The 26,366-nt window shown below is 40.0% G+C and overlaps 2 protein-coding genes across 4 annotated transcripts in view; one reads left to right on the top strand and one right to left on the bottom strand.

Moving 5' to 3' along the window:
- Nucleotides 1-1,420: 1,420 nt before the first annotated feature.
- macroh2a2 (macroH2A.2 histone) lies at nucleotides 1,421-13,471 on the top strand. Of its 3 annotated transcripts, XM_030156462.1 has the most exons (10): nucleotides 1,421-1,666; nucleotides 1,781-1,791; nucleotides 5,142-5,322; nucleotides 6,886-6,992; nucleotides 7,303-7,497; nucleotides 8,316-8,420; nucleotides 9,836-9,935; nucleotides 10,030-10,119; nucleotides 12,372-12,546; nucleotides 13,008-13,471. In XM_030156462.1, the coding sequence occupies exons 3-10, from the start codon at nucleotides 5,151-5,153 to the stop codon at nucleotides 13,171-13,173; spliced, it is 1,110 nt and encodes a 369-aa protein (XP_030012322.1). In that variant the 5' UTR covers nucleotides 1,421-1,666; nucleotides 1,781-1,791; nucleotides 5,142-5,150; the 3' UTR covers nucleotides 13,174-13,471. The 3 variants fall into 3 exon arrangements, with proteins under 3 accessions (XP_030012322.1, XP_030012321.1, XP_030012320.1); XM_030156461.1 differs by lacking the exon at nucleotides 1,781-1,791 and having other exon boundaries at nucleotides 1,498-1,661; nucleotides 5,145-5,322; XM_030156460.1 differs by lacking the exons at nucleotides 1,421-1,666; nucleotides 1,781-1,791 and adding an exon at nucleotides 2,263-2,355 and having other exon boundaries at nucleotides 5,145-5,322.
- Nucleotides 13,472-19,928: 6,457 nt separating this feature from the next.
- The window catches only part of gbf1 (golgi brefeldin A resistant guanine nucleotide exchange factor 1), a 130,636-nt gene continuing 124,198 nt past the window's right edge, over nucleotides 19,929-26,366 (bottom strand). Inside the window, exons 29-31 of the mRNA XM_030156528.1 lie at nucleotides 26,129-26,306; nucleotides 25,073-25,298; nucleotides 19,929-22,930 (exon numbers count right to left, since the gene is read on the bottom strand). Of these exons, the coding sequence (XP_030012388.1) occupies nucleotides 22,696-22,930; nucleotides 25,073-25,298; nucleotides 26,129-26,306 (639 nt within the window). The 3' untranslated portion in view covers nucleotides 19,929-22,695. The remainder of the gene's footprint in view (nucleotides 22,931-25,072; nucleotides 25,299-26,128; nucleotides 26,307-26,366) is intronic.

Below are 26,366 nucleotides of genomic sequence, written 5' to 3'. Positions count from 1 at the left end.
TTTTTGTTTTTTCAGTGTATTGTCAGTTTTTTATTTTATTTTTTCAGTGTACTGTCAGTTTTTAGTTTTTTTTCCAGTGTACTGTCAGTTTTTAGTTTTTTATTTGTATTTTTTTTCCAGTGTACTGTCAGTTTTTTTTTTTTAGTGTATTGTCAGTTTTTAGTTTTTTTTCAGTGTATTGTCAGTTTTTTTTATTTAATTTTTTTTTTCAGTGTATTGTCAGTTTTTAGTTGTTTTTTTTAGTGTATCATCAGTTTTTAGTTTTTTTTCAGTGTATTGTCAGTTTTTTTTTATTTAATTTTTTTTTTCAGTGTATTGTCAGTTTTTAGTTGTTTTTTCAGTGTATTGTCAGTTTTTAGTTTTTTCTCTTTTTGTCTTCAGTGTACTGTCAGGTTTTTTTTAATTTTAATTTTTTGTCTTCAGTGTACTGTCAGTGTTTAGTTTTTTCTTTTTTGTCTTCAGTGTACTGTCAGGTTTTAGTTTTTTCTTTTTTGTCTTCAGTGTACTGTCAGGTTTTAGTTTTTTCTTTTTTGTCTTCAGTGTACTGTCAGGTTTTAGTTTTTTCTTTTTTGTCTTCAGTGTACTGTCAGGTTTTAGTTTTTTCTTTTTTGTCTTCAGTGTACTGTCAGGTTTTTTTTAATTTTAATTTTTTGTCTTCAGTGTACTGTCAGTGTTTAGTTTTTTCTTTTTTGTCTTCAGTGTACTGTCAGGTTTTAGTTTATTTTAAATTTTTTTTTCAGTGTATTGTCAGTGTTTAGTTTTTTCTTTTTTGTCTTCAGTGTACTGTCAGGTTTTAGTTTTTTCTTTTTTGTCTTCAGTGTACTGTCGGGTTTTAGTTTTTTTCTTTTTTGTCTTCAGTGTACTGTCAGGTTTTAGTTTTTTCTTTTTTGTCTTCAGTGTACTGTCAGGTTTTAGTTTTTTCTTTTTTGTCTTCAGTGTACTGTCGGGTTTTAGTTTTTTCTTTTTTGTCTTCAGTGTACTGTCAGGTTTTAGTTTTTTCTTTTTTGTCTTCAGTGTACTGTCAGGTTTTAGTTTTTTCTTTTTTGTCTTCAGTGTACTGTCAGGTTTAGTTTTTTCTTTTTTGTCTTCAGTGTACTGTCAGGTTTTAGTTTTTTCTTTTTTGTCTTCAGTGTACTGTCAGGTTTTAGTTTATTTTAATTTTTTTTTTCAGTGTATTGTCAGTGTTTAGTTTTTTCTTTTTTGTCTTCAGTGTACTGTCAGGTTTTAGTTTTTTCTTTTTTGTCTTCAGTGTACTGTCAGGTTTTAGTTTTTTCTTTTTTGTCTTCAGTGTACTGTCAGGTTTTAGTTTTTTCTTTTTTGTCTTCAGTGTACTGTCAGTGTATCTCCCTGTCATCTCCTCCTCTTCCCCTGCTGAAGCCATGTTCAGGGGGCGTTTTCTGCACATTCTCCCTGGCTGAATTTGTGCCCTTTGCAGCATCAGTAGCTCAGATCCTGCCTCCTGCTCTCAGTCGTCGCTGTTCCTGCTTTTTGCTCAGTGTGTGTGTGTGTGTGTTTTTTTTCTCTCTCTCTCTCTCTCTCTCTCTAACGTTGGGAAAACAAGACTACGCACGAGGACCGCGGATTAACACAAACCAAACTACACGCGCCGTCGTCCAGCGGGTGCATCCGTGTTTCTTCTGCGGAGGACAGGATCCAAACAGGTACAAACTTGGAGGCTGCTTTTTCCAGGGCTGGTTTTTTTTCATGCTCCGGCGCATATCCGGATTGACGGAGACGCTTTTCCTTGACCATGTCTGACATTCCACACAGGCAGAGGATTGGAGGAAAAAAAAAAAAAAAGGGGGGGGGGGGGGGGGGGGGGACTAGTTTATACAAATGGATCATAAAGTAAATGTAAAAATAAGACGACGAAGGAAGGAGGAAGGGAAGGAGGGAAGGAAAAGAGAGGAGGAGGAGTAGGAGGAGTAGGAGGAAAGGAGTCCTGGATGAGCTGACATGGACAGCAGCAGGCGGACGTCGGGTTTTTTCCGCTAAACTGGACTCAAATAAATAATTCCACTTTATGTGCACGGCCGCGGAAGCCATTTTCTACCATTTAAATTCCCCAAATGCGCCGTTTAAACGCATGCGTAGCCACGTCGAGGAACTGTTTTTTGGTGTTGTTTTTTTTTTTTTTTTCTCCCTCCGCTGTAACGTTAGAGTACAGTAATGGCTCGGGTCACATCCCCGTCCTTTCCCATCATGCACTCTGTGTATCCCTCCACCTTCACGCGGATCCGTGTCTCACACACACATACATAACAGACATGTAAGCTGATGCACGCGCAGGCCGCAGCCTATCACAGCGCACCGCCGCCGGAAACAACCCAGGGGAAGCCGTTCCAACATTTAAAGGTCCACACAAGTACATGTACACATATTTAAACACCATCTGCACATTAACGAACAGTATCTGGACCACACAAATGTAATCTTACATCCGTTACTTTGTTTTCATTAGTATACAATCAGCGGAAATGAATGTCATTGTGTTTTTCGTTACCTTTAAACCAGCTGTTTCTTGTAGCATTAGCATTAGCATGAGGCCAGATCTGTTTTTGTTGATGTAAAGCAGGGCTGTCAAACTCATTTTAGTTCAGTTCCACATTCAGCTAAATTTCATCTGCAGTGGGCCCAACCAGTAAAATAATAACATAATATATAAATAATGTCAACTCCAAACTTTTCTCTGTCTTTTAGAGTGAAAAAACTTAATTTACATTCTGAAAAGGTTTACATCTACAAACTATGCTTTCGAAAGATGTGAATAACATGAACAAACTGAAAAAATAAATATAATTTAACAATATTCTGCCTCAGTTTATCATTTACACATGTACATTATAGCTTACAGATCACAGTGGATCTACAAATCCACAAAACATTTAATAACAGAGTATTGTTAAAATTGTACTGACTTCTCTTAGGACATTTCAGGTTATTCACATTTTTTTTGCAAAATATACTTTGTTTTAGTGCAAATCCATGAAAATATTTACAAAGAGAAACATTTGGAGTTGTTATTATTTCTATGTTATTATGATCGTATTTTACTGGTCTGACCCACTGGAGATTGAATTGGTCTGAATGTGGAACCTGAACTAAAAGGATTATTAATATTTTAGTGTAATTTTTACATTTCACAAATTCATTCCAAGGCCCGACTGGACCCTTTGGCGGGCCGGATTTGGCCCCTGGGACGCATGTTTGACACCTGTGTTGTAAAATAAAAGATTTACTATTTTATCAAATAACCACTTTATTTTCAGTCAGCTAATTTCCTGTTTCCTGGTCCACTTCTGTTCATTCCTCTGTGTTCAGTCTGCTGCAATACTGTGTCCATGAGTCCATAAAACATTTTTCTAAAATGTTTTTAAATTGAAAATATTTAGGTATACAGGACATATAAATTTTGAACAAACATCAAGATGTCAAAAAGAAAAATCATGTGAACAAATAAAATAAATGCATAGATTTAAAGACGCAAAGCAGAATAGGCAAATAATAGTATAAAAAATATATCTAACAAAAATAAATAAATAATCAGAGAGTTCAGTCTATTTTAAAGAATTCTTTATAAATTGCCAGGGTGCTGGTGCTTTTTTTTGTTAAAAATAAATTCTAATGGTTTAATATATTTTTCAAATTCCATCTGAAAGATTTTAAAATTTGGGTGTGTTTTGGTATATTTATTTTTGTGTATGTGAAATTTTCCAATCCCTGCTTAGACTGTTACCCATGCGACCCGGCCCCGGATAAGCGGTGGATAATGGATGGATGGAAATTTTCCAAATAAAATGATCAAATTTACAACAAATTCTAAATTATGTATGTCATGTTCAAAATATGTAATTACATTTTGAGATGTTTTAGTTATTTTTTCATTTCTTTTAGATATGATATGTTTTTAAATTTTAGACCAGAAGTTAGAAGAGTGTTCACAAAGAAAGAATAAGTGTAGTTTCAGGACAAGAACGACAAAAGTTACACATTTCTTCCATGTCAGAAAAAAATCGAGACAAAATAGCGTTGGAGGGATATACAGTACATTATGTAAAATCTTTAGATGTATAATTCTAATTTTTTTTGTAATACAGTATTTATATGGTGTGAGTCCATAAAACATTCTCATTTTATTAGTTCACGTGACGATAAAAAGTAGAGGAAATGGATCACTTTAACCTGTACAAATATGAACAACCTGAAATGTCTTAAGTACAATTTTAACAATACTCTGTTATTAAATGTTTTGTGTGTTTGTAGATCCACTGTGATCTGTAAATTATAATGTACATGTGTAAATGATAAACTGAGGCAAAATATTGATAAAATTACACTTATTTTTTCAGTTTGTTCATGTTAATCACATCTTTTGAAAGGATAGTTTGTAGATGTAAACCTGTTCATCATGTAAATTTGCTTTTTTCGCTCTAAAACAGAAAAGTTTGAAGTTGACATTATTTCTATATTATTCTGTTATTATTTTACTGGTTCGGCCCACTGCAGATCAAATTTAGCTGAATGTGGCCCCTGAACTAAATGAGTTTGACAGCCCTGATCTAAAACATGCAGGATAGTGGCTGTAGAGGACCGGGGTTGGCCATCCCTCCCCTAACTGATCTACAAGACCTGGGGCTAACGACCTGGTGCCACACACCTGTGGAGGTCTGGTGGAGTTTAGGTCTCAGGGCAGAACTGTTTATATAAAAGACATCCTACACAACAGTAGGCAGGTGGTAATAACATTATGTTCCCACAGATGCATGACTGAGATCTGATTGTCCTTCCTTTGACCACTTTTGGTATGTACGAACCACTGCAGGCTGGAACACCAACAAGAAGCTCTGACCCAGTCGTTTTAAAGTTAAAGTCACTCAGATCGTCACACTGGCCATTGATTTGAGGGCTAAATATTCACGTTCCTCCCATGACATCGACCCACTGACCCTGTCACCACATCAACATTATTACCACTTGACCTGTCAGTGGTCAGGTCAGTATATACTGGGAAAATGATGCTTTGCCTCAAGGAGAAATGATTTTTTCCCCTTGATAATTGAAGTTGTTTATAAATCCCTGCAGTTCTTCGTAAAGTCCATCAGTTTGGGTTGTCGTCCTGTTCATTTGTGTTTTCCTTTTTCCAGAGTACGATGTCAGCCAGAGGGGCAAAGAAGAAGGCCACCAAGCTGTCGCGCTCGTCTCGAGCTGGTGTCATCTTTCCTGTCGGAAGGATGATGAGGTACCTGCGCACTGGGACGCACAAATACCGCATCGGCATGGGCGCCCCTGTTTACATGGCAGCAGTCATCGAGTACCTGGCAGGTACGTGGCCACCATCTCAGTTCCACACAGTACACTTATGTTTTGTTTCCACTACGTGGTACCTGCTCAACTCAGCTGGACTCTGGTACCAGCTCCTATTCCTGGACACTGTTTCCATTATAGCAGGGATTTCAAACTCATTTTAGTTCAGGGGCCACATTCACCCCAATATGATCTGAAGTGGGCCGAACCAGTAAAATAATAACAGTGAAAAAAGTAAAATTACATTATGAAAATGTTGACATCTATAACATTTCCTTAAAATCTGAATAACATGAACAATTTGAAATGTCTTAAGAAAAACAAATGCAATTTTAACAAAATTCTGCCTCAGTTTATCATTTACACATGTGCATTACAACTTGCATTACTATTACAAATACACAAAACATTTAGTAACAGGTATAGTATTGGTAAAATTTCATTTACTCTTAAGACGTTTCAGGTTGTTCATATTTGTTCAGGTTATTCATATTTTTTGTACAAGGATAGTTTGTAAATATAAAAATTCTCATGTAATTTTACTTTTTTACACTAAAACAAAGATAAATATGCAGTTGTCATTATTTATAGGTTATTATGATAATATTTTACTGGTCTGACCCAATGGAGATCTAATTGGTCTGTATGTGGAACCTGAATTTAAAGGATTTTTTACACTACTGTTAATATCTTCAGTGTAATTTTTGCATTTAGCAAATTCATCCTACGGACCGGACTGGACCCTTTGGCAGGCTGGATTTGGCCCTCGGGCCACATGTTTGACACCTGTGCAATAAGGGATACTACCTACTTTACAGTACCTGGTCGTCATAGTGACACGGCACACAACTCCCATGTCATCTGCTCAGACAGTTGTTGGTAAACTGGTTCATTGTGTGTTGTCCCGTTAAGCTCACGCTGAATCTTTCCAAGGACAGAACTGTCTGAACCTCCTGGACCGACCACGGTGTGGTTCTGTGGTTCTGTCATCATAGATTAACCTATCAATAGATTTACTGTCAACTTCAGAAAATGTTTTTCTAAATGGCAGGTCGCCCATTGATGATGCAATGACGCAGAGACAACTCTCTGACCAGTCCGTGGTCTGCAGCATTTACACGGCACATTTTAGTGGCTCTTCTCCCGGTTTGGAACCTCGGCAGAGCAGATACTAAAAAGCTAGTTCCGGGTACCAGATTCCAGGTTCTTTTACATAATAGAAATGCAAAAAGGCCGAGTCAATTCAAGCCGGTACCATGTAGTGGAAACGCAGCATTAGTATTTAATTACTTTGCTAGTTTGACCTTTTAATTTCTACTTTTTCTAAGGAATCCTAACCCTCCATAGGGTACGTTTAAGCAGAGGAACTCTAAGTCCAATATGCATATGATTAGTCTTCACTGAAAGGCAGCATCTAATTTTGGGAGATTGTGTTAATGTTTGGATGTTTTCATTAACATATCCACTTGAAAAAGTGTAATTACTGACTTTTCTTCATCATTGTTCTACACAGCACTGTGTAAATGTTTGTCACTAAAGACCACATGTTGATTTTTGACTGTTTTTTAATTCTCCTTTTAGCTGAGATCTTGGAGTTGGCAGGAAACGCAGCACGAGACAACAAGAAAAGTAGAATAACTCCAAGGCACATCAAGTTAGCAGTAGCTAATGACGAGGAGCTCAACCAGGTACCACGCACTCCAGGGCCCAGTTTCACAAAGGAGATTTGATGAGAAGTTTGTGTTTGTTAACCCTGAATTAGTTATTCATTCATTTTTTAAGCAGGAACCAAATGATTCTCATTAGAGATTATCGGTTGTGTAAAAGCCACTTAAACTCTGAAACTCACTACAGTAATGATTGGGATGTTTAAAGATGATCTGTTCTTAAGATGCTGCAATACAGTAAATATTGAGAAACGTGTAGCAAATTTGATTCACTTCCATCACGACAATCTTAGACGAAATGTCTGTTTTGTGTCTACGTTGTGATATTCAGCTCCTACGAGGCGTCACCATTTCCAATGGAGGTGTCCTGCCTCGCATCCATCCAGAGCTGCTGTCCAAGAAGAGGGGAAGCCGAGTGAAGGTGGACAGCCAGGCCACGGTGGCCGACAAGCAGGAGGAGGCGTCCAAGAAGAAACGCAGCAAACCCGTCAAAAAGGTCAAAGGCAAACGAGGCCGCAAGCCAAAGGTCAGTCACATGATGACCAGCTTAGTGTGTTTGAAGAGCTGACCAGTTCATCTGTCTTAAAAACAGATCAGATCATCACAAGAGGATCTGATAGTGTGTAAACTGTGACATACATTGATGTAGAGGTTTTATTTACCATATAGATTAACACAAAAATAAAGGAACAATTGTACATGTTACATTTATTTGTGGAAAATGTTATGACAAACATGTACAAATAATTTTTGACTTAATTTATTTTGTGGTAAAAAGACATTGTAGACACATTACCATGACCATACACTTTTGTATTTGAAGACATACCTGTTTTTGCTGATATGGACGTAAAATAGATCTTACATTGTACTCATATTAGGGCTGCAACTAATAACTATTTCAATATTTGACCAGTCATCGATTACTGTAATGACTAGTTGACTATTCAGAGTAGGCATCCAGTCAGATTTTGAACTGCCAACGAAACAGAAAAACACAATGTGTGTTGAAAACCCTCAGCCTGACTCATCAGGTGCACTACTGCCACCCAGTGGCCTGACTTATCAGTGCATGGTCCTCCAGGGCCGGTGCTCTGCATGTTCTAGATATTCCCTGTTCCAGCTCCTCCTCAGTTCTGCAGAGCTAGATGATGAGCTGATCATTAATTGAACCAGGTGTGGCTGGAAGAGGGAAATATCTAAAATATGCAGGATACCAGCCCTCGAGGACCAGATTTGGACACCCCTGATCTAGAAAGTGTTGAATGGAAACTGCAGAAACGCTGTGCAAACCTGTCCATGATTGAAGTCTGAACGCTGTGTTTTTCTGTCCATGTGTCAAAGAGCACAGACGCAGACAAAGAGTCTGTTTCAAACTCCAACATGGAGGACGGACCAGGAGATGGATTCACCATCCTGTCTGCAAAGAGCCTCTTCCTCGGACAGAAGGTGAGACATTTAAACTGTTTTTAATGTCATACTTTTTAAGTACCTTCACCATTATGTCTCCGGTAGCTCACGATAAACCAAAATCCTGTTTTAGTTTAGTTTTATATATGTCGTTATTAACTATAGTTTGAACTAGATGGCAAAAAAGTTAGCATAGTATAGTAATAATGATTAAGATACATTTCAAATCATTATTTCATTCACGTGTAGAGGTTTAAATGACTCAAAAAATATAACAATAAAAAGATGCAACAAGATGAAAACAGTTTAAAAAAAAGGAAAAAGACTAAAAATCTGCTCTACAAGATGACACAATGTAAAAGGTTTGAAAAGATGAAAACAGTTTAAAAAAGATGGAAATGATGCAACAATGAAAACAGAGTAAAGCCCACAGAAAAATGTATATTACAATATTGATATTAATCATGACGTTAAAGGGAATCATAATGAATATCAGCCTTGTGTTTTTGTTTAGCTCTAGTCTGAAGGACTCCACACGAAAGCCTCTCAATAAAGTCCACCATGATGGATTTTGCAGCTGTTCACAGCTTTAACTTTAGCTGCTTCTGTTTTTCAGGAAAAGGTCATTTAGGACCTGCTAATTGTTGCTTGCAGCTATTTTTACACAGTTGTTTTACTTTGACTTTAATTAAAGTTAAACAGTAAAGAAAACAAACACACAGACTACTGATCAGTGGCGGCTTGTCAACAGAGGGCACTAGAGCGCTGCCCCGCCTGTCTCATGAAGAAGATGAAAAGAATCACATTCAATAATTGTACAAACTCATGAGTATTTAAATAAAGGAGCTATACATGAACAGTCAAGTGATGTGTTTTCTGTTTGGGCCCAAGGCTCTGCCTTTAGGGGTGGGGTTACAGACTCTGGGTCTGAATGGACCACTTACACACACACACACAAACACACCCCCAATACAGCAGTGGCTGCACATCTGCGTCACTCCACTCGTGTGGTTCCTTCTATTATGAAATCCATCAGTACTTCTGAATTCTACTGTTTCCTACTCACTTGTCTTCTGCAGGGCATTAAAAATGCTGCTCATTTCCTTTCCTGCTCTGGGTTTTACCCAATTGGCATCAAGTAAACCTTTAAGCCCCACCCAGGAGTTTTCAGGGCTGTTTGGAGTACCCCCCCCCCCCCCAAGACTCCATAAAGGTTCCTATAATTTGATCTGCGGGGGCAGTTCCTGTAGTGGAGACATGCACCAATGGCCCCGCCCCCATAGAAATACCTGATGTTCCTGCAGTGGGAACGCGCCTGTAGATGTTGATAACCTCACTAAGCTGAGTTCCTTGACATGATGATCTAGTTCTAAAGTAGAAAGCACAAAGAGAGGTAGAACCTGCGCCATCATGGAGACACGTGTGTGACATGAACATGTGAACCCACTCCACAGCTGTCACTGACAGAGAGTGAGCTGAGCAAACTGGGATCCATCAAGGTGGAGGGGATCATCAACCCGACCAACGCAGACATGGACCTCAAAGACGGAGTGGGTCAGTTCCACATGGACTCCACACTGCTCATGCATTTACACATGTCTGTGAAAAAACCCTCCCCCTGATTCTGCTTGGCTCCGCCTCCACACAGGGAACGCTCTGGAGAAGGCTGGAGGGCGGGAGTTTCTGGACGGAGTAAAGGAGCTGCGGAAAGCACAGGGACCCCTAGAGGTGGCATCAGGTACTGACACCCCCCACCCAACGCTCTGTGTACTTGTTCCAACACTGCTTTGAATTGCACTTAAATGGAATATTCTTATTTACTACAGCTTTCCAAAGGCAAATACAGTACGTGTGTGATAATGAGACAGTAATTCACCTGCTACTGTCTCTGATGAAATGATAGAGGATGATGAGGACTCAAATATCAGGTCAAACCACAACAGTGGGTCATTCCATATTATTTCATCAACGTCCATATTTAATTTGAACGTTTAACATAGAAAGATTTAAAGAAGCAAGTTGTGCTTGGTGTCAAAATTTGGGTCACTTCCTGTCCTTTCACATGGTGTCTTATTTTGTGATCCTACCTATCCCACATGCTGATACTGACCTTTGAATCCGAAGGTCGGACGGATATTTTTAATGTTCAGCTGTTCATATATCATGCATAACAGAACATAAGACCTTCATTTTACTCAGATCCATTCCCTCAGTAGACCAGATATAGCACAGAAAATTTCTAATGAATATGATGATTAGTTTTTGTGGAATGAGTGGCCAAATGTAGCATTTTAGAAGTTCATGATGGATAAAACCTCTACTTTGTCATTCTCTATAACATGCAGTTATAAATTTTAAGTAAATATTTTCACATTTCTTAGGACTATAGATTCCTGTGAAATGATTCTGAAAATTTCAGACCTCTAGCTCTTGTTGTTCAAAAGTTATAGAGGCCTGAAAATACACAAAAATTTCAAGTCTTAATTTTGGTTGCAATTTTAGGGTACCCCCTACCTACTTCAAATTTTCATAACTTTGGAACTATTTACAATTAAGCCTTGACATTTTGGATTTTCCCCTCATATATAATATACTAGAAGTATGTCAAAATTTAGAAAAATCTGAGAAGGTCAGGTGGGAAATTTTCTTAAAATCTGTTGATGTCATTTGGAATGAGTCCAGTATCAGTTTTTATACCAGGGTAAACCTGTGGAAAGGCTCTGTAGAGGAATGTTTGGATGCATTCAGGGTTTCTCCATCTTATGATTAATATGATTAAAATCATTAAAATCATGGTTTGTCTGTCATTACAAACGTCACAAAATATGTCTCTGGCCTTAATTGAACCGACAGGCCTATGACTGAGAGAAGAGTATGACATTCAAACCTGTGTTCTGTTCAGATTGTGTTTTTACATTTACATTTATGCATTTGGCAGATGCTTTTTCCAAAGTGACTTACACAGAAAAAACTAAAATAAAAGAAAAATACAAGAATAGATTAAAAACATAAAACAGCTGTACAATTAAAACAGTGTTGTACAGAAGAGTAAAAATCAAAATAATAGACTAAAATACAAGAATAGATTAAAAAGACATAAAAGCAGCTGTACACTTAAAAACAGTGAAATAAAAATACCAAGTAAAACAGAATAGACATGGTTTTACATAATGTTAAAGAAAACACCCAATGAAAACTTCGATCATATCCACATCATACACACGGGCGGTAAATGAAATTCACGTGGTGAATTTTGACTGAGATATGATCTTTATTTAAACCTACACTCATGAAAATGAATTGTGTGATTTTTTATTTTTCCAGACTTTGACCTTTAGACTCTAGAGCAGAACATATTCAGTGATCTGTAGTCAGTAGGGCTGTGTATTGGCAAGAATCTGGCAAAATGATACAAATCACAATACTAGGATCACAATAACTTGATACTGTTAAAAAGGCAATTTCTTGTTTGTTTCTTTTTATTTTTAAGATTATTTCCTGGAAGAATTGAATTACACCAGAAATATGCACAAATACCAAACACATTTTTATTTGATCAGAACAGATGATCTAATGCTGCATCACACAATGTTTTTAACTCTCCTAGTTTCCAAAGGAACTACCATCTGCCTCTCAGACAGTAACAAGTGCTTTTAGGAAGATTCAAATAACCATTATTTAATAAAACTGTGTTAAATAATAATAAAAAAGATATAGACAATAAAGAAAACTAAAAAAAATGAGCCTCCACAATATCTGCATTTGAATAAATACCTAAAAATATCCATACAGTACTTTTTAATATCGATACAGTATTGTGAAATGAAATATCCTGATTTATTGCAGAACCGATATTTTCTAACAGCCCTAGTAGTCAGTAAAACCAGGAACTCACCCCAAAAAACTAAAACACGCTAAGCTCACGTAGGCATAGCTAACTGATGTAAACATTGTCATGTGTTGTGACGTGGTTATCTGTTCGTGGTGCAGTGGCGGTGAGTCAGGCCAATGGGATGGCGGCTCGCTTCGTCATCCACTGTAACATCCCACAGTGGGGTTCGGACAAGTGTGAGGACCAGCTGGAAAAGACGGTGAAGAACTGCCTCTCAGCAGCCGAGGAGAAGAAACTCAAGTCAGTGGCCTTCCCCTCGCTTCCTGCGGGACGGTGAGACTCCGCCCACATGACCCCCACTGACCACACCTACTTGAAAGCATGTGGCCTGTTCATATGTGAGCAGAGCTGCTGCTCAGATTGACAGGGTCCTTCAGGGTCAGACCAGCGGTTTTCTACCTTTGGGTCAGGACCCCACAAGGGGTTGCCTGGAATTTTTCGTAATTGATAAAAAATTAAAACTTACTGATAAAATTTACATTATATAGCCTAAACTTTGCCTAAAATTAACGTTTATTTGCAACATATTATAGCCAACTATTACACAATCAAAAATCAATTTTAGCAAAAGAAATGTCTCCGTTTTGAATATCTGGGGTCACCTGGAATTTCTAATTTGTAAAAATAAAATTAAAACTTACTAATAAAATTTTACATTATATAAGTTAAATGTTGGGGGGGGGTCAGACCCGTTTGTGTTTGTTCTGGTCTAATATCCTGAATCTCTCCCCCAGGAATGGTTTCCCCAAACAGACGGCGGCCCAGCTCATCCTCAAGGCCATCTCCAACCATTTTGTGTCGTCCACCAGCTCGTCTCTGAAAAACATTTACTTTGTTCTATTCGACAGCGAGAGCATCGGTATCTACCTTCAGGAAATGGCCAAGCTGGACACCAAGTGAGGAGTGCCCTCTGGTGGTGGTGGTGGGGTGGCAGGGGTGGGCGGGGGGGCGGGTGGGTGTGTTTTTTAACTGTCGTTGTGCAGCTGGTGTCCGTACGTAGAGGAAGAGCCCATCTGTGAGTGGAGTGACCTTCATGTTTCTGTTCCTCAATCCTGCACAAGCAGATTCTTTAGACTTTAGCTCATTTCAAACGTACTGTTTGCTGTTCTGGTTCCTCGTTTCACTGATGTTTTTACATTCCGTGTACAAATAGAGCCGCCTTTTTTTTCTTGGTCTCTGTAGTTTCTGATACACTATATTGCCAACAGTATTCCCTCTCCTGCTTTGACTCCCATATGAATGTCAGGTCCATCCCATTCCTAGTCTATGGGTTCAGTCTGACGTGGCTCCACCCTTTGCAGCTCTAACAGCTTCAACTCTTCTGGGAAGGCTGTCCACAAGGTTTAGGAGTGTGTTCATGGGAATTCTGGACCATTCTTCCAGAAGCGCATTTGTGAGGTCCCACACTGATGTTGGACAGAAGGCCTGGCTCTCAGTCTGCGCTCTAATTCATCCAAAGGTGTTCTATGGGGTTGAGGTCAGGACTGTGTGCAGGCCAGTCCAGTTCATCCACACCAGACTCTGTCCTCCATGTCCAAATGGACCTTGCTTTGTGCACTGGTGCACAGTCATGTTGGAAGAGGAAGGGGCCGGCTCCAAACTGTTCCCACAAAGTTGGGAGCGTGGAATTGTCCCAAATGTCTTGTTCTGCTGAAGCATTCCCAGTTCCTTTCACTGGAACTAAGGGGCCCAGCCCAGCTCCTGAAAAACAACCCCACACCATAACCCCCCCTCCACCAAACTTTACACTCGGCACAATGCGCTCCCACAAGTATCGTTCTCCTGGAGACCAAACCCAGACCCGTCCGTCAGATGGAGAAGTGCGATTGGTCAGTCCAGAGAAGGCTCCTCCCCTGCTCTACAGTTCAGTGGCGGCGTGCTTTACACCACTGCATCCACCGCTGTGCATTGCACTTGCTGATGTATGGCTCGGATGCGGCCGCTCGGCCACGGAAACCCATTCCATGAAGCTCTGTGCGCACTGTTCTGGAGCTAATCTGAAGGACACATGAAGTTTGGAGGTCTGTACCATTGACTCTGCAGACAGTCGTCCACCTCTTCACACTCTGCGCCTCAGCATCCGCTGACCCCGCTCCGTCAGTTTCCGTGGCCGACCACTGCGTGGCTGAGTCGCCGTCGTTCCCAAACACTTCCACTTTCTTCTAATCCAGCTGACAGCTGACTGTGGAATATTTAGGAGCCAGGAAAGTTCACCACTGGATTTGTTTCACAGGTGGCATCCTATCACAGTTCCACGCTGGAATTCACTGAGCTCCTGAGAGAGACCCATTCTGTCCCAAATGTTTGTAAAAGCAGTCTGCATGCCTAGGGCTGGATTTAATACACCTGTGGACATGGAAGGGACTGGAACAGCTGAGTCTGAGGATTGGGATGGAGGAGACAAGACTTTTGGCAATATAGTGTAGTTTACTATAAAAAAAGACTGTGGTTCTCATTCTGCTTTGAAATAAAGACTCAGATGTTTTACACCAGACGTCCACTCAGATCTGTTTTGTTTTAGTCAGGTTTTCTCTAAGTTTCTTCAAACTGAGACAGTCGGTTTTTCATTAGATGAAGTAACATCTATGACAGGGCTGTCACACTCATGTTAGTTCAGTTCCACATTCACCCCAGTATGATCTGAAGTGGGTTGGACCAGTAAAATAATACCAGTGAAAAAAGTCAAAGAAGTTTTGAGATAGGACGAACAATTATGGGTTGATGACAGTTTGACAGGCGGTTTTGTAGTTAATTTAACATAAACACCCATGTCTCCTCCACAGGTCGTTAGCAGTGATCACATTCATCTGCCATGTTTTTCCTCCCCTAGCAACCCTGTAGAGTCCATAGCAACCGTGTGTTTGTGCGTGTGACTACTACTACAACTGCATCTACTACTACTACTACTACATCTACTACTGCTACTACTACTACTGTTCCAACCTACAAAAAACTGATTATAAATGATTCTCTCTCTCTGTGTGTCTCTCACACACACACACAGAGTAGGGTTTTTCAAAATAAAAGCCTTTTAAAAAGGCAAAAAAAAAAAAAAATCCTTAAAACTGCCAAAAGAAAAAAAGAAAGAACAGGTGGAGGGAAGCGTGATGGGTAACGGGTAGCGGCATGAGAGGCAGAACCCAGCCAGAGCGCGAGGTCCCGCCCAAAGCTGCTTGCAGCTTTAATTGTAAAAGCCTTTGAAACAGTTCTAAATGGTTCCGAAGGATTTCATAGGTATTTAAACATGTTTCAACCCATTTTTGAGGTGTGTGTGTGTGGGGTCATCAGCGCCCCCCAGTGGTCAAACGTATGTGCTCTAAAAACTGAAATTCTGGTCATATTTTAAACACCTTTAAAAACACTTCTAAATGGTTCCAAAGGCATCAATAGATTATTTTTGAGGTATTTAAACCTGTTTCAACCCCATTTTTTGAGGAGGGTCATCAGCGCCCCCTGGTGGCTGAACATAAGGCAATAGTATGTGCTCTAGAAACAGTAATTTTGGACCATGTTCAAATGAAATTAAAAAGTGTTCTAGATCATTTTACAACCCACCTGAAGTGTTTCTGGAGGTATTTCAAGATGTTTCAAGTTTTTATTCAAACATTAATTGGAGCCCCCTGGTGGTCAAAAGGTAAGGCTATAGTATGTGCTTTAAAAAGTGCAATTTTTTTTAACCATCTTCAAATGTAATTAAAAAGTGTTCTAGATCATTATTTATGTTCATCTACATGTGTCCAGAGGTGTTTCAAGATGTTTCGAGTCTTTTATTCAAACATTCATTGTTGCCCCCTGGTGGTCAAATGGTAAGGCTGTTGTAGCGCCTGTAGCCTGATTTGAAAGAACACACTACCACACATACATTCTCTCTAGGTTCGGAAAACTGGTAATAGTCACGCAATGATACCATGAAGTTATCAGTTGACAATTTATTGCCACAACAATATTACTCTACAGTGTATGAAAATAAAAGGTACCAAAAAAAAAACAAAAACAACAAAATAAAATGGAGCTCTTCCCCAAAGAACTGAAAAATAATAAAATAAATAAAAGTTCAAAGTAAATTGTCCCTCCTTCTTTCTTAGAAGGTAAGTGCTCAGTTCAGTTCTGTGTCTTGTGTGTGTAATGTTCCATTCAAATGGTTACTACCCGGGTAGATTCTGTGTATGTAATGTTCTTATCTGTATCACAAATGAAGTGAAGCGTTGTCTTTAGTTCCTCGGAGTGGATCCCACAGTTGGCCAGACCGTGCACCTGAGTCTGAGTCGTTCGTCCTTCCTGGCTCGCCACCGAACCACCTCGGTTCGGAATCTGAATCAAGTCCAAATCCAGCAAAACGAAAAACCAGTCTACAGAGAGTGCAGAACAAATAACCATTACACTCTGTTCAAATCATGACATCTTTCTATTTCCACTTCTCATTCTATTCCACTCAATACTGAGATACACAATACAGCAATCAAAGCATTGTAAATGAGATTTACAGCAAAACTTAAGTACTTCAATCATGACAATGACCTATCATGAACTTATATCTTTATATAAATGCACTTATTTATTTTTAATAAAGCACTATTTATATTTTAAAACAGCTCTACAAATCAATATTTATCTTTTAAACCATAGATTGTATGTCTTTAACTTTTCTTTTTAAACAACATGAATATTTTCACATCTTCAGTGCAGTAAAACACATAATGCACATTACATTTATCAACAAACACTTCCTCTATCATAACTGGCATCATATCCACACAATTATGCATCATATACCGTCTCTTTCTCTCTCATATGTTACAGTAGTGGCATTTTAGCTCAACAAGCCACACATCAGCATTCGTGTTGCAGGCCATACCTAAATTAGCCTAGCAGTGCTAACCTCAGTTAATGTTAGCTTCCCGCTAGCTCGGTTAGCGATCTTTCTAAAGCTACTTTTCAAGTTCACAGTGACACAGCTGGTACCACGGTGGGTTTAAAACATTGGGAAAACGTTTCAGGAAACATATCGTGGACTCCGGCTGGTCTTATGTAAATACTTCTATGAACAGGAATTTTCCCACAAACAAGCTAATGTCCAACAGCTAACCACCAGGCTGGTTCTGTAGCATGGAGCCTTTTCTGAGCGGAGTTCTCACAGGACCACACAGTGAAGGCGGCTCCTCTCTGTCTCTCTTACGCACATTCACACGGCTTCTCCTAACAACAAAAGACCTATCAACACACTGCGTGAAGATTATTCGATGGTTTACATAGTTTCCGTCATGTTCCGTACCCCTGTTCGTCAGCTCGTTCCCACTGCACGTGCTCTGCGCAGTATCTCACTCTAAGATGGCGCACGCGCAGACTGAGGTCACGTTCAAACATCACTGCACCAGGGCTAGTGTGCCACCCTGTGGTGGGGCTGAGGTATTACAATCAAACCACATATATATTGGTCTAGTCACCATGTGGGTTACACTACAGCAGGCATGTCCAAAGTCCGGCCCGGGGGCCAATCACGGCCCGCGGTCAGATTTTCTACGGCCCACAGCTTCGGTTTTATATTATATTATTTATGGCCCGTTTGGACTGTTGAACCGAGTACATGAATCATAAAAGGTTCCAAATGCAGTTCCTCCTTTCACCTCATGGTGGCAGCACCACTCTAACTCTATCTGGCTCTGTGACCTTGCCGTGAACCCTTTTCGCTAATTTCTAAAAAAAAACCGAAAGTTGACAGTGAGGGCCGCCGCTTCCAGGAGAGATGGGAATTACAAATTTTTTTCACTGAAAATCGAGGTGATTGTGTTTGCCTAATTTGTCAAGAGACTGTTGCCTTGTTTAGGGAATTCAACGTAAAGAGACACTAGCAGACAAAACATGCTAACACATATGACAAGCTAGCAGGGAGTGAGCGTTCGGAAAAAGTGAAGCAAATTCAAGCTGCTTTAAACTCACAACAGTGACTCTTCATGTGAACCTGAGTTCAGTGAATTCACCACCAAGGCAGGCTGCCAAGTTGCCAGGTTAGTTGCCTCTAACTGCTGGTGTTATGTACTTGTACAGGGGTTGGACAAAATAATGGAAACATCTTGAAAAATCAACAAAATATAATTTAATATGGTGTAGGTCCGCCTTTTGCGGCAATTACAGCCTCAATTCTCCGAGGTATTGATTCATACAACTTGTGAATTGTTTCCAAAGGAATTTTCAGCCATTCTTCAGTTAGAATACCCTCCAACTGTTTTAGAGACGATGACGGTGGAAGTCAACGTCTTACTTGAATCTCTAAAACTGACCATAAATGCTCAATAATGTTGAGGTCTGGGGACTGTGCCGGACATACGAGATGCTCAACTTCAGTAGAATGTTCCTCATGCCATTCTTTAACAATTCTAGCTGTATGGATTGGGGCATTATCATCTTGAGGTGAAGGTGTTTCCATTATTTTGTCCAACCCCTGTAGATGTGACACAAAATATTACTTTCTGAATGATTTTGTGAAAGACAAGAGTAAGAGTCATGTTTTCATCTTAATTGTTAACAGACTTTGCATTACTGAGTAATATATGAGTAATGATTACTCACATAAGTCATGTTTAAAATGAATGTGGGGTTAAGATTTTTATCAACTTCTTGGACATTTAAGATACTCCACACGGTTTGTTCTATGTTATCTGACTCCAGATGTGAAAGGAAGGCAGAAATGTTTTTTTTTTTTTTAATTTGTTCATACCTGAGTGGCTTAGATTTGGTTTCATTGCCATTTTAAAAAAATGATATTTTGACAATGAAAATAAAGTTGTTTTTAAAATTATCGCTTTTATATGTAATTTTTACTGTTTAAAAAACGTCCGAAGGGACCACTGGCCCCCGTCAGTCTCCACATTATCAGATCTGGCCCTCTTTAAAAAAAGTTTGGACACCCCTGCACTACAGTATGTGCTCCAAAAAGGGTCATTTTGGACCATCTTCAAATGTAATTAAAAAGTGTTCTAGATCATTATTTATGTTCATCTACTTGTTTCCAGAGGTGTTTCAAGAAGTTTAAAGAATTTTTTTTAACATTAATCGGGATCACCTGATGGTCAAATGGTAAGGCTACAGTATGTGCTCTAGAAAGAGGAATTTTTTGACCATCTTCAAATCTGATTAAAAAAGTGCTCTAGATCATTATTTATGCTTATCTACATGTGTCCAGAGGTTTTTCCAAGATGTTTTGAGAATTTTTTGTAACATTAATTGGAGCCCCCTGGTGTTCAAATGGTATGTGCTCTAAAAGGGGTAAATTTGGACCATCTTCAAATCTGGTTAAAAAGTGTTCTAGATAATTATACATGCCCACCTAAGTGTTTCAGGAGGTATTTCAAGATGTTTTGAGTTTTTATTCAAACATTCATTGGCGCCCCCTGGTGGTCAAATAGTAAGGCCTCGGATCTGTCTCCTCAGGGCTCTGTCCAGGGTACTGGGTTAGACCTGGAGTTGGTCCTCAGGCTCCTCCTCCTCGTGTCAGTATGAGGAGTTAAACACCGACAATAAAGATGAACTTTAATTATTTGACGCCTAAATATGTTCTATACCAGTTTCCTCCTCCTGTTCTCATAGAAAACCAATAATAATAATAATAATAATAATAATAATAATAATAGTAAACACATGAATAAACAGCAGCAGACTGACGACTTTACATTGAATTTATTACACTGTAAAAAGTACATTAGCTTCCATTTATATATATATATATATATATATATTTATATATATATGTACACACATTATATTCATGTCATTTTCAGTTCAAGTCAAAATCCTCTTCTGATCACATGAGTCTGGTCCAGCCAATCAGAACCCGTCTGTTTAGCAGTGTCAGTGTGACGGTGGTTCTGATTGGCTGTAGTGTTTCATCCACTGACTCACTGTCCTTCCATGGACACGCCCACTCACCATGGACACACCCCCTCACCTCCACCTGCCCAATAAATAACCATCAACCAACACTATGACCACCATCCAGGATCCAGTCTGGTCCAGGATCGAGTCTGGTCCAGGATCCGGTCTGGTCCAGTTGACACATTTGGCATCCAGTCGTACTTGTACACGAGGCAGAGTCAGCATGCAACGACAGAAACGGGACCCCCATCTGGACCTACATCTGGACCTACATCTGGACCCACAGTGTCTGAAAGTGATCCCAAAATCTGAAATGAACCTGGTTCCTGATCCGGTTTGAGTTCTGCTCCTGTGGTCCAGACCAGCTGGTGGGTCTGGATCAGGGTCCTGAACCACGTTTACAGGTGTAAAACCAGTCCAGACTAAACCCAGATCTGAACGGAGGTTTTCATGTTTGTGTCTGTGACTCTGGGGGTTTTCCTCTTGGTGTTTGTTTGTTTGTTTGTTTGTTTGTTTGTTTGTTTGTTTGTTGGGTGTGAACACATACATATGAATCTGGACACACAAACACAAACACAAACATTTCAACAAACTTTACCGACTCACATCGGGTCAAATTTAGAACAGATTTCAGGTGGAATTCTATTTAAAAGCTCCAGAAAACCAGGTTTAAATCTGTCAAATGAGGAGGTGAAGCAGGAGCAGCAGTCAGACGGACCCAGATGAACCCGGCTGGACCCAGATGAACCCAGATGAACCCAGATGGACCTGGTTGGACCCAGATGGACCCAGTTGGACCCAGATGGACCCAGATGGACCCAGTTGGGTTTCTCATCCCATTTCTACAAACAGTTCATTTACACTTAAAGGCTTTTCTGATGGTTTGGTTTGTGTCGACCGTGACCTTTGACCCCGCCATCGGGTCAACACACTGCATTGTGGGACATGGCAGCAGAGATGAACCTTGTGGTCCAGATCCAGACCCGGGTCCTGGACTCCCTTGTCAGAGTCCAGGGTTTGTCCTGTTGAACCAGGTTAAACTCTGATCAGCTGATCCAGACGCAGATGAAACGTTCATCGAATGCTTCTGGTTTCAGAGGCGACGGCCTGAGTTCAGTCTAACGGTGATTTTCTTCCACAGAACCGACCCGTTTGGACCAGACGGGCCCGCAAACGGGGCTCCTCCTCCTTTAACGGGCCCGTAAACGGGGCTCCTCCTCCTTTAACTGTGCACATGTAGGAATGTTTGTTCCGTCTGGATCAATACGGCGCCTCAAACCAAAAACTGGGGCTGAAAAAGCTCATTAGGATTTTCGGAAAGAAAGAAACGGCGGCTGAGAACGGGTCAGTCTGTGTCCCTGACGGCAGCACGCCATCGCCCAGCCTCGGTTTATGGATCCACACGGTTATTCTGGTTCTGTACATTTCCGATCGGACTCACTGAGGTCAAAGTTCGGCTCTAATCCTATTAAATGTCTAACATGCAGGACCTGACCCCACCCCCTGCCCCCCGCCCCCCAACCCTCAGATCTGGAGTGGAGATGATTGACAGGTCCCACATGAACCACATGAGGCTCATTAAAGGAACATTCCACCACAGGAACCAGAGCTGAAACCTGGACCTGGTGTTCAGTCCTGGTCCTGGTTCTGGGGTTTGGACCATCATTCCAATGATTAGACTGAGTCAGGCTCCAAAAATGTCAGTAAATGACGACAAATGTTCAAAAAAACAGATAAAACTAAATTCTTTAAAAATTTTAGAGCTGAAACGATTAATTGACTCAAAGTGATCCAAAAACAATCCTTCAACCATCTTTCTGCTGAACCAAAGCTTTGTTTCCTTCATTTCTCTGCTGTTAAACATTGGTTCCACTGTTGTGTTTCACACGGACACTTATTGCGATGCACAAAAAGCTTCAGTTCAGGAAAACTGCCATAGAATATCTCCCTTCAATCAGTTCCAGTCGATTAATCGAATCATGAATTTTTTGCATTCACTTCAAGCACCTAATGGATTAATCGTTTCAGCTCTAAAACATTACTTCAATAATTAACAATCCATCTTAAATACTAATTGTGATTAGAGCTGTAGCCCCGCTCGTACGAAGGCATTTCTAAACCCTTTCTTTTGTTCATCACATGCACATACAGCCAATAATAAAAATGGAATTTGAAGACGTCAATTTCAACGTGTTCAGTGTAAAAATGCTCGACTTTCACCGTCGAACCGTCAGCTCTAGTGGATCAAATCCAACTGTCGACAGGTTTTATTCAGATTCAGGGGTGGGACCCATCCGTCAACAGGTTTTATTCAGATTCAGGGGTGGGACCCATCCGTCAACAGGTTTTATTCAGATTCAGGGGTGGGACCCATCCGTCAACAGGTTTTATTCAGATTCAGGGGTGGGACCGTGTGGTCTTTGGGTGGTTTGTTCCTTTAAATGTAAATGTTTCGGGGGGGGGGGGGGGGGGAGCTTCTTACTCAGGACTGTCCACCTGTTGTTGTTGTGGTCTTTGACTGGATCACACATCAGGGTTCTGGTTCCGGCCCGTTTATTTGACCTCGTCGGACGGGCTGGTGGGTCTGGGTCCGGGCAGCAGCGGCACCGGGGACGTGGCCTCGATGAGGGCGGGGTTCAGGATGATGGGCAGGGACATGGGTGGGACTCCCACCTGGAGGGGGGAGGCCAAGGGCTGCAGGATGAGGGGGGGCTGGGCGGTCTGAGGGGGCGGGGCCGCTAAGGGCACGGGGATGGGGGACATGGAGGGGGGGGCGGGGACGACCGGTCTGAACCTACAACACACAACAGGGTCAGGTGTTACAGTTTGATCAATGAAGACGTGAAAACTGACAGTTTCTTTGACACGAGTAGGGATGGAACCACAGGAAAATGTCAGATCAGTTATTGTGATTAAAATTATCACAGTTATCATTATTATCATTATTATCGCAGTATTATTGAAATTGTGTTCAAAATGTTCCAAAAGTACTAATACACACACTGAAATAATTTAACCAAGTTGTATTTTGAAAAATAAAACAAATAAAATAATTCACACAATGTCCCTTCTGTGTCAGAAACATTCCAATATTAACCCTTAGTGGTCTGAGTCTATTCTGTCTGTTTTTCAGTCCTTTTGATTTGGCCTTTATATACTATAGAAACAAATGTTTACTATACCCATGTTTGGGATCTGTTTTTTCAGCACAACTTCATCTATATCATCTGTCTATTATTTTTTCACTTTAACCTACCATAAAAACATAAAAGGACAAAAAACACAAAAAACATAAAATCCAATTTGAAAAATGTATATACTTTATTGCATAAATAACACACAGATGTTTAATGAACCTTTTCACAGACTTTAAAAGTGAATATTGGTTCCAAATATTAGGTATAGAAAATTAAAACTGTAATAAATTAAAACTATACTCAAATATCTGACATAAAAGCAGATCTTTCTATAGGGTTCTTTCCCCTAAAAGTGCGGTAATCAAACACGGTTATCATGAGAATTAGAATTTAAACGGTAATACTAACCGTCTGTGATTTTACCGCCGTTTATTGTTATACCAGTAATCGTTACGTCCCAGACATGAGTTTTTGTTGCATTTTCTAAAATGTCCCAAATATTCAGGACGTGTGTTTTTACAGATTCAAATGGACACTAGGGCTGTTAGAAAATATCGGTTCTGCAATATATCGCGATATTTCATTTCACAACACTGTATCGATATTAAAAAGTACTGTATCAATATTTTTTGGAGTTTATTCAAATGCAGATATGGCGGAGGTTCATTCATATGGCGGAGGCAGATGGGAGTTCCTTTGGAAACTAGGAGAGTTAGAAACATTTTCTGATATAGCATTAGATCCTGTTCTGAGTAGGGCTGTGTATTGGCAAGAATCTGGCAATACAATACAAATCACAATACTAGGATCACAATACGATATTCTACGATATATCATGACACTGTTAAAAAGGCAATTTTTTGTTTGTTTCTTTTTTTAAATGATTATTTCCTGGAAGAATTGAATTACAGCAGAAATCTGCACAAATACTAAACACATTTGTATTTGATCCCAACAGGATCTAATGTTCTATCACAAAATGTTCCTGTGTTCAAACTGAAATTCTGTTTTACAGACATTCCAGTTTCAGATCCTGTTCAAATGTTCAGATTCTATTACAGGGTGTCCCATAAGTCTCCATACATAGGAGACATAATCCATTCCATACATATATGGTTCTAACATGTATTTCTTTATATTTCTTCTTTATAGTTCTTCAGCAGTGGAGGACACGCATTGAAATGTGTTCCCGACAAAATGGCAGTCATATAGAGCATATTATAGAAATGAAAATGGTTTATGTCAAGAAACATTTATTTTTCCTATGTATGGAGACTTATGGGACACCCTGTAGTTCACAACTAACGTCATAATATTTTTTTTTTTTTTGCAATACCACCAAAGGAACTCCCATCTGCCTCTCAGACAGTAAAAAGTGCTTTTAGGATGCTTCAAATAACCATTATTTAATAAAATAGTGTTAAATAATAATAAATAAGATAGAAACAATAAAGAAAACCAAAAACAAAAATGAACCTCCACAATATCTGCATTTGAATAAATACCTAAAAATATCGATACAGTACTTTTTAATACTGATACAGTATTGTGAAATGAAATATTGCGATATATTGCAGAACTGATATTTTCTAACAGCCCTAGTTCTGATCAACTAAAAATGTGTTTAGTATTTGTACATATTTCTGGTGTAATTCAATTCTTCTAGGAAATAATCTTAAAAAAAGAAAAAGAAAACAAACAAAAATTTGCCTTTTTTAACAGTATCATGATATACTGTAACGTATCACCACATTCTTGCCGATACACAGCCCTACTGGACACGACTGGTGCACTGGTAAGTGGGGTTGGGGGGGTGGGGGGTGTAGTTACCGTTGGCACTGGATGGTTGTGGGTCCTGTGGTGACGCAGGCCTGCTGGGGGGCTGTGGTTCTGTCGGGCTCACCGGGAAGGGGACCGGAGACGGGGGCTGGGCCGGAGGCGGAGCTGCCTGAGGCGACGGAGGCCGAGCCGCTGGAGCTGAAGGCTGAACAGACTCTGCCGGAGCACCGGGTACCGCATCTAAACACCACAGAGTCCACAAGAGTCAAAGGTTAAACTGGGTCAAAGGCACAAAACCAGGGCTCTGAACCTCCTGTTCTTCCAGGTTCCACATTCAGTCTGATCTGATCTGCAGTGGACCCAACCAGTCAAATAAGAACAGAAGAACCCAGAAATAATGACAACTCAAAATTTTTGTCTTTGTTTTAGTGCAAAAAAACCCCATTAAATTATGAAAATACTTACTTTTATAAACTATCCAAATAAAAAAGATGTGAATAACCTGAAAAAAATGAAATTTCTTCATAAAAATCAGTGTAATTTTCTCAGTCTTCTTCCTCCACTTCTCATTAGTCCATGTGCATTCTGGATCAGATCTACAGACACTAAACACTGAGGAACAGGAAGAAAAGAGTTCAAACTGGACTGAATTTAATACAGACATTTCAGGTTGGACACATTTGTTCAGGTTAGTCACATTTTATTGGTACAGGAGAGTTTGGAAATGGAAAGAGTTTCAGAATTAAATTATATTTTTTGCACTAAAACAAAGACAAACATTTGAAGTTGTCATTATTTATAGACATAATGAAATACAAATTTTTTTTCACATCAAGCTGAGAAGTAAATCTGTAGCCATTCTTCTGTGTGGGTTCTTCTGCTGTTATTATTGGACTGTAGATCAGATTGGTCTGGATGTGGAACCCACACTAACATGAGTTCCACAGCCTGGACTGTGGAATTTATACACTTTGTAAATTCATCCCAGGGGTCGGACTGGAACCTTTGGTGGGACGCATGTTTGACAGCCCTGCTCAAAAACAAACGCCCCCCTGGTCCTGGTGCCGTACCTGGTATGACAGTCTGTTTGAAGAGCTCCTCCCTCAGGTGAGGCAGGAAGCAGACGATGCGTTCCCAGGTGATCTCCCACAGGTCCGAGTACCCGGTTCTGGAGTCTGCGCTGTGGAAGATCCCTGCTGTGTCCATCACCAGCAGCATGTTCTTCAGAGACTCAGGGATGGCCTCCAGCTAACACACACACACACATCACAGACCAGTTCAGACCAGGATCAGGACTAGGGTCGGTCA

This window comes from Sphaeramia orbicularis, chromosome 15, assembly GCF_902148855.1.
Source record: "Sphaeramia orbicularis chromosome 15, fSphaOr1.1, whole genome shotgun sequence".
Classification (NCBI taxonomy): Eukaryota; Metazoa; Chordata; class Actinopteri; order Kurtiformes; family Apogonidae; genus Sphaeramia; species Sphaeramia orbicularis.
Note: the sequence above shows the minus strand (reverse complement) of the source record. Positions and strands in the feature narration are given on the sequence as shown.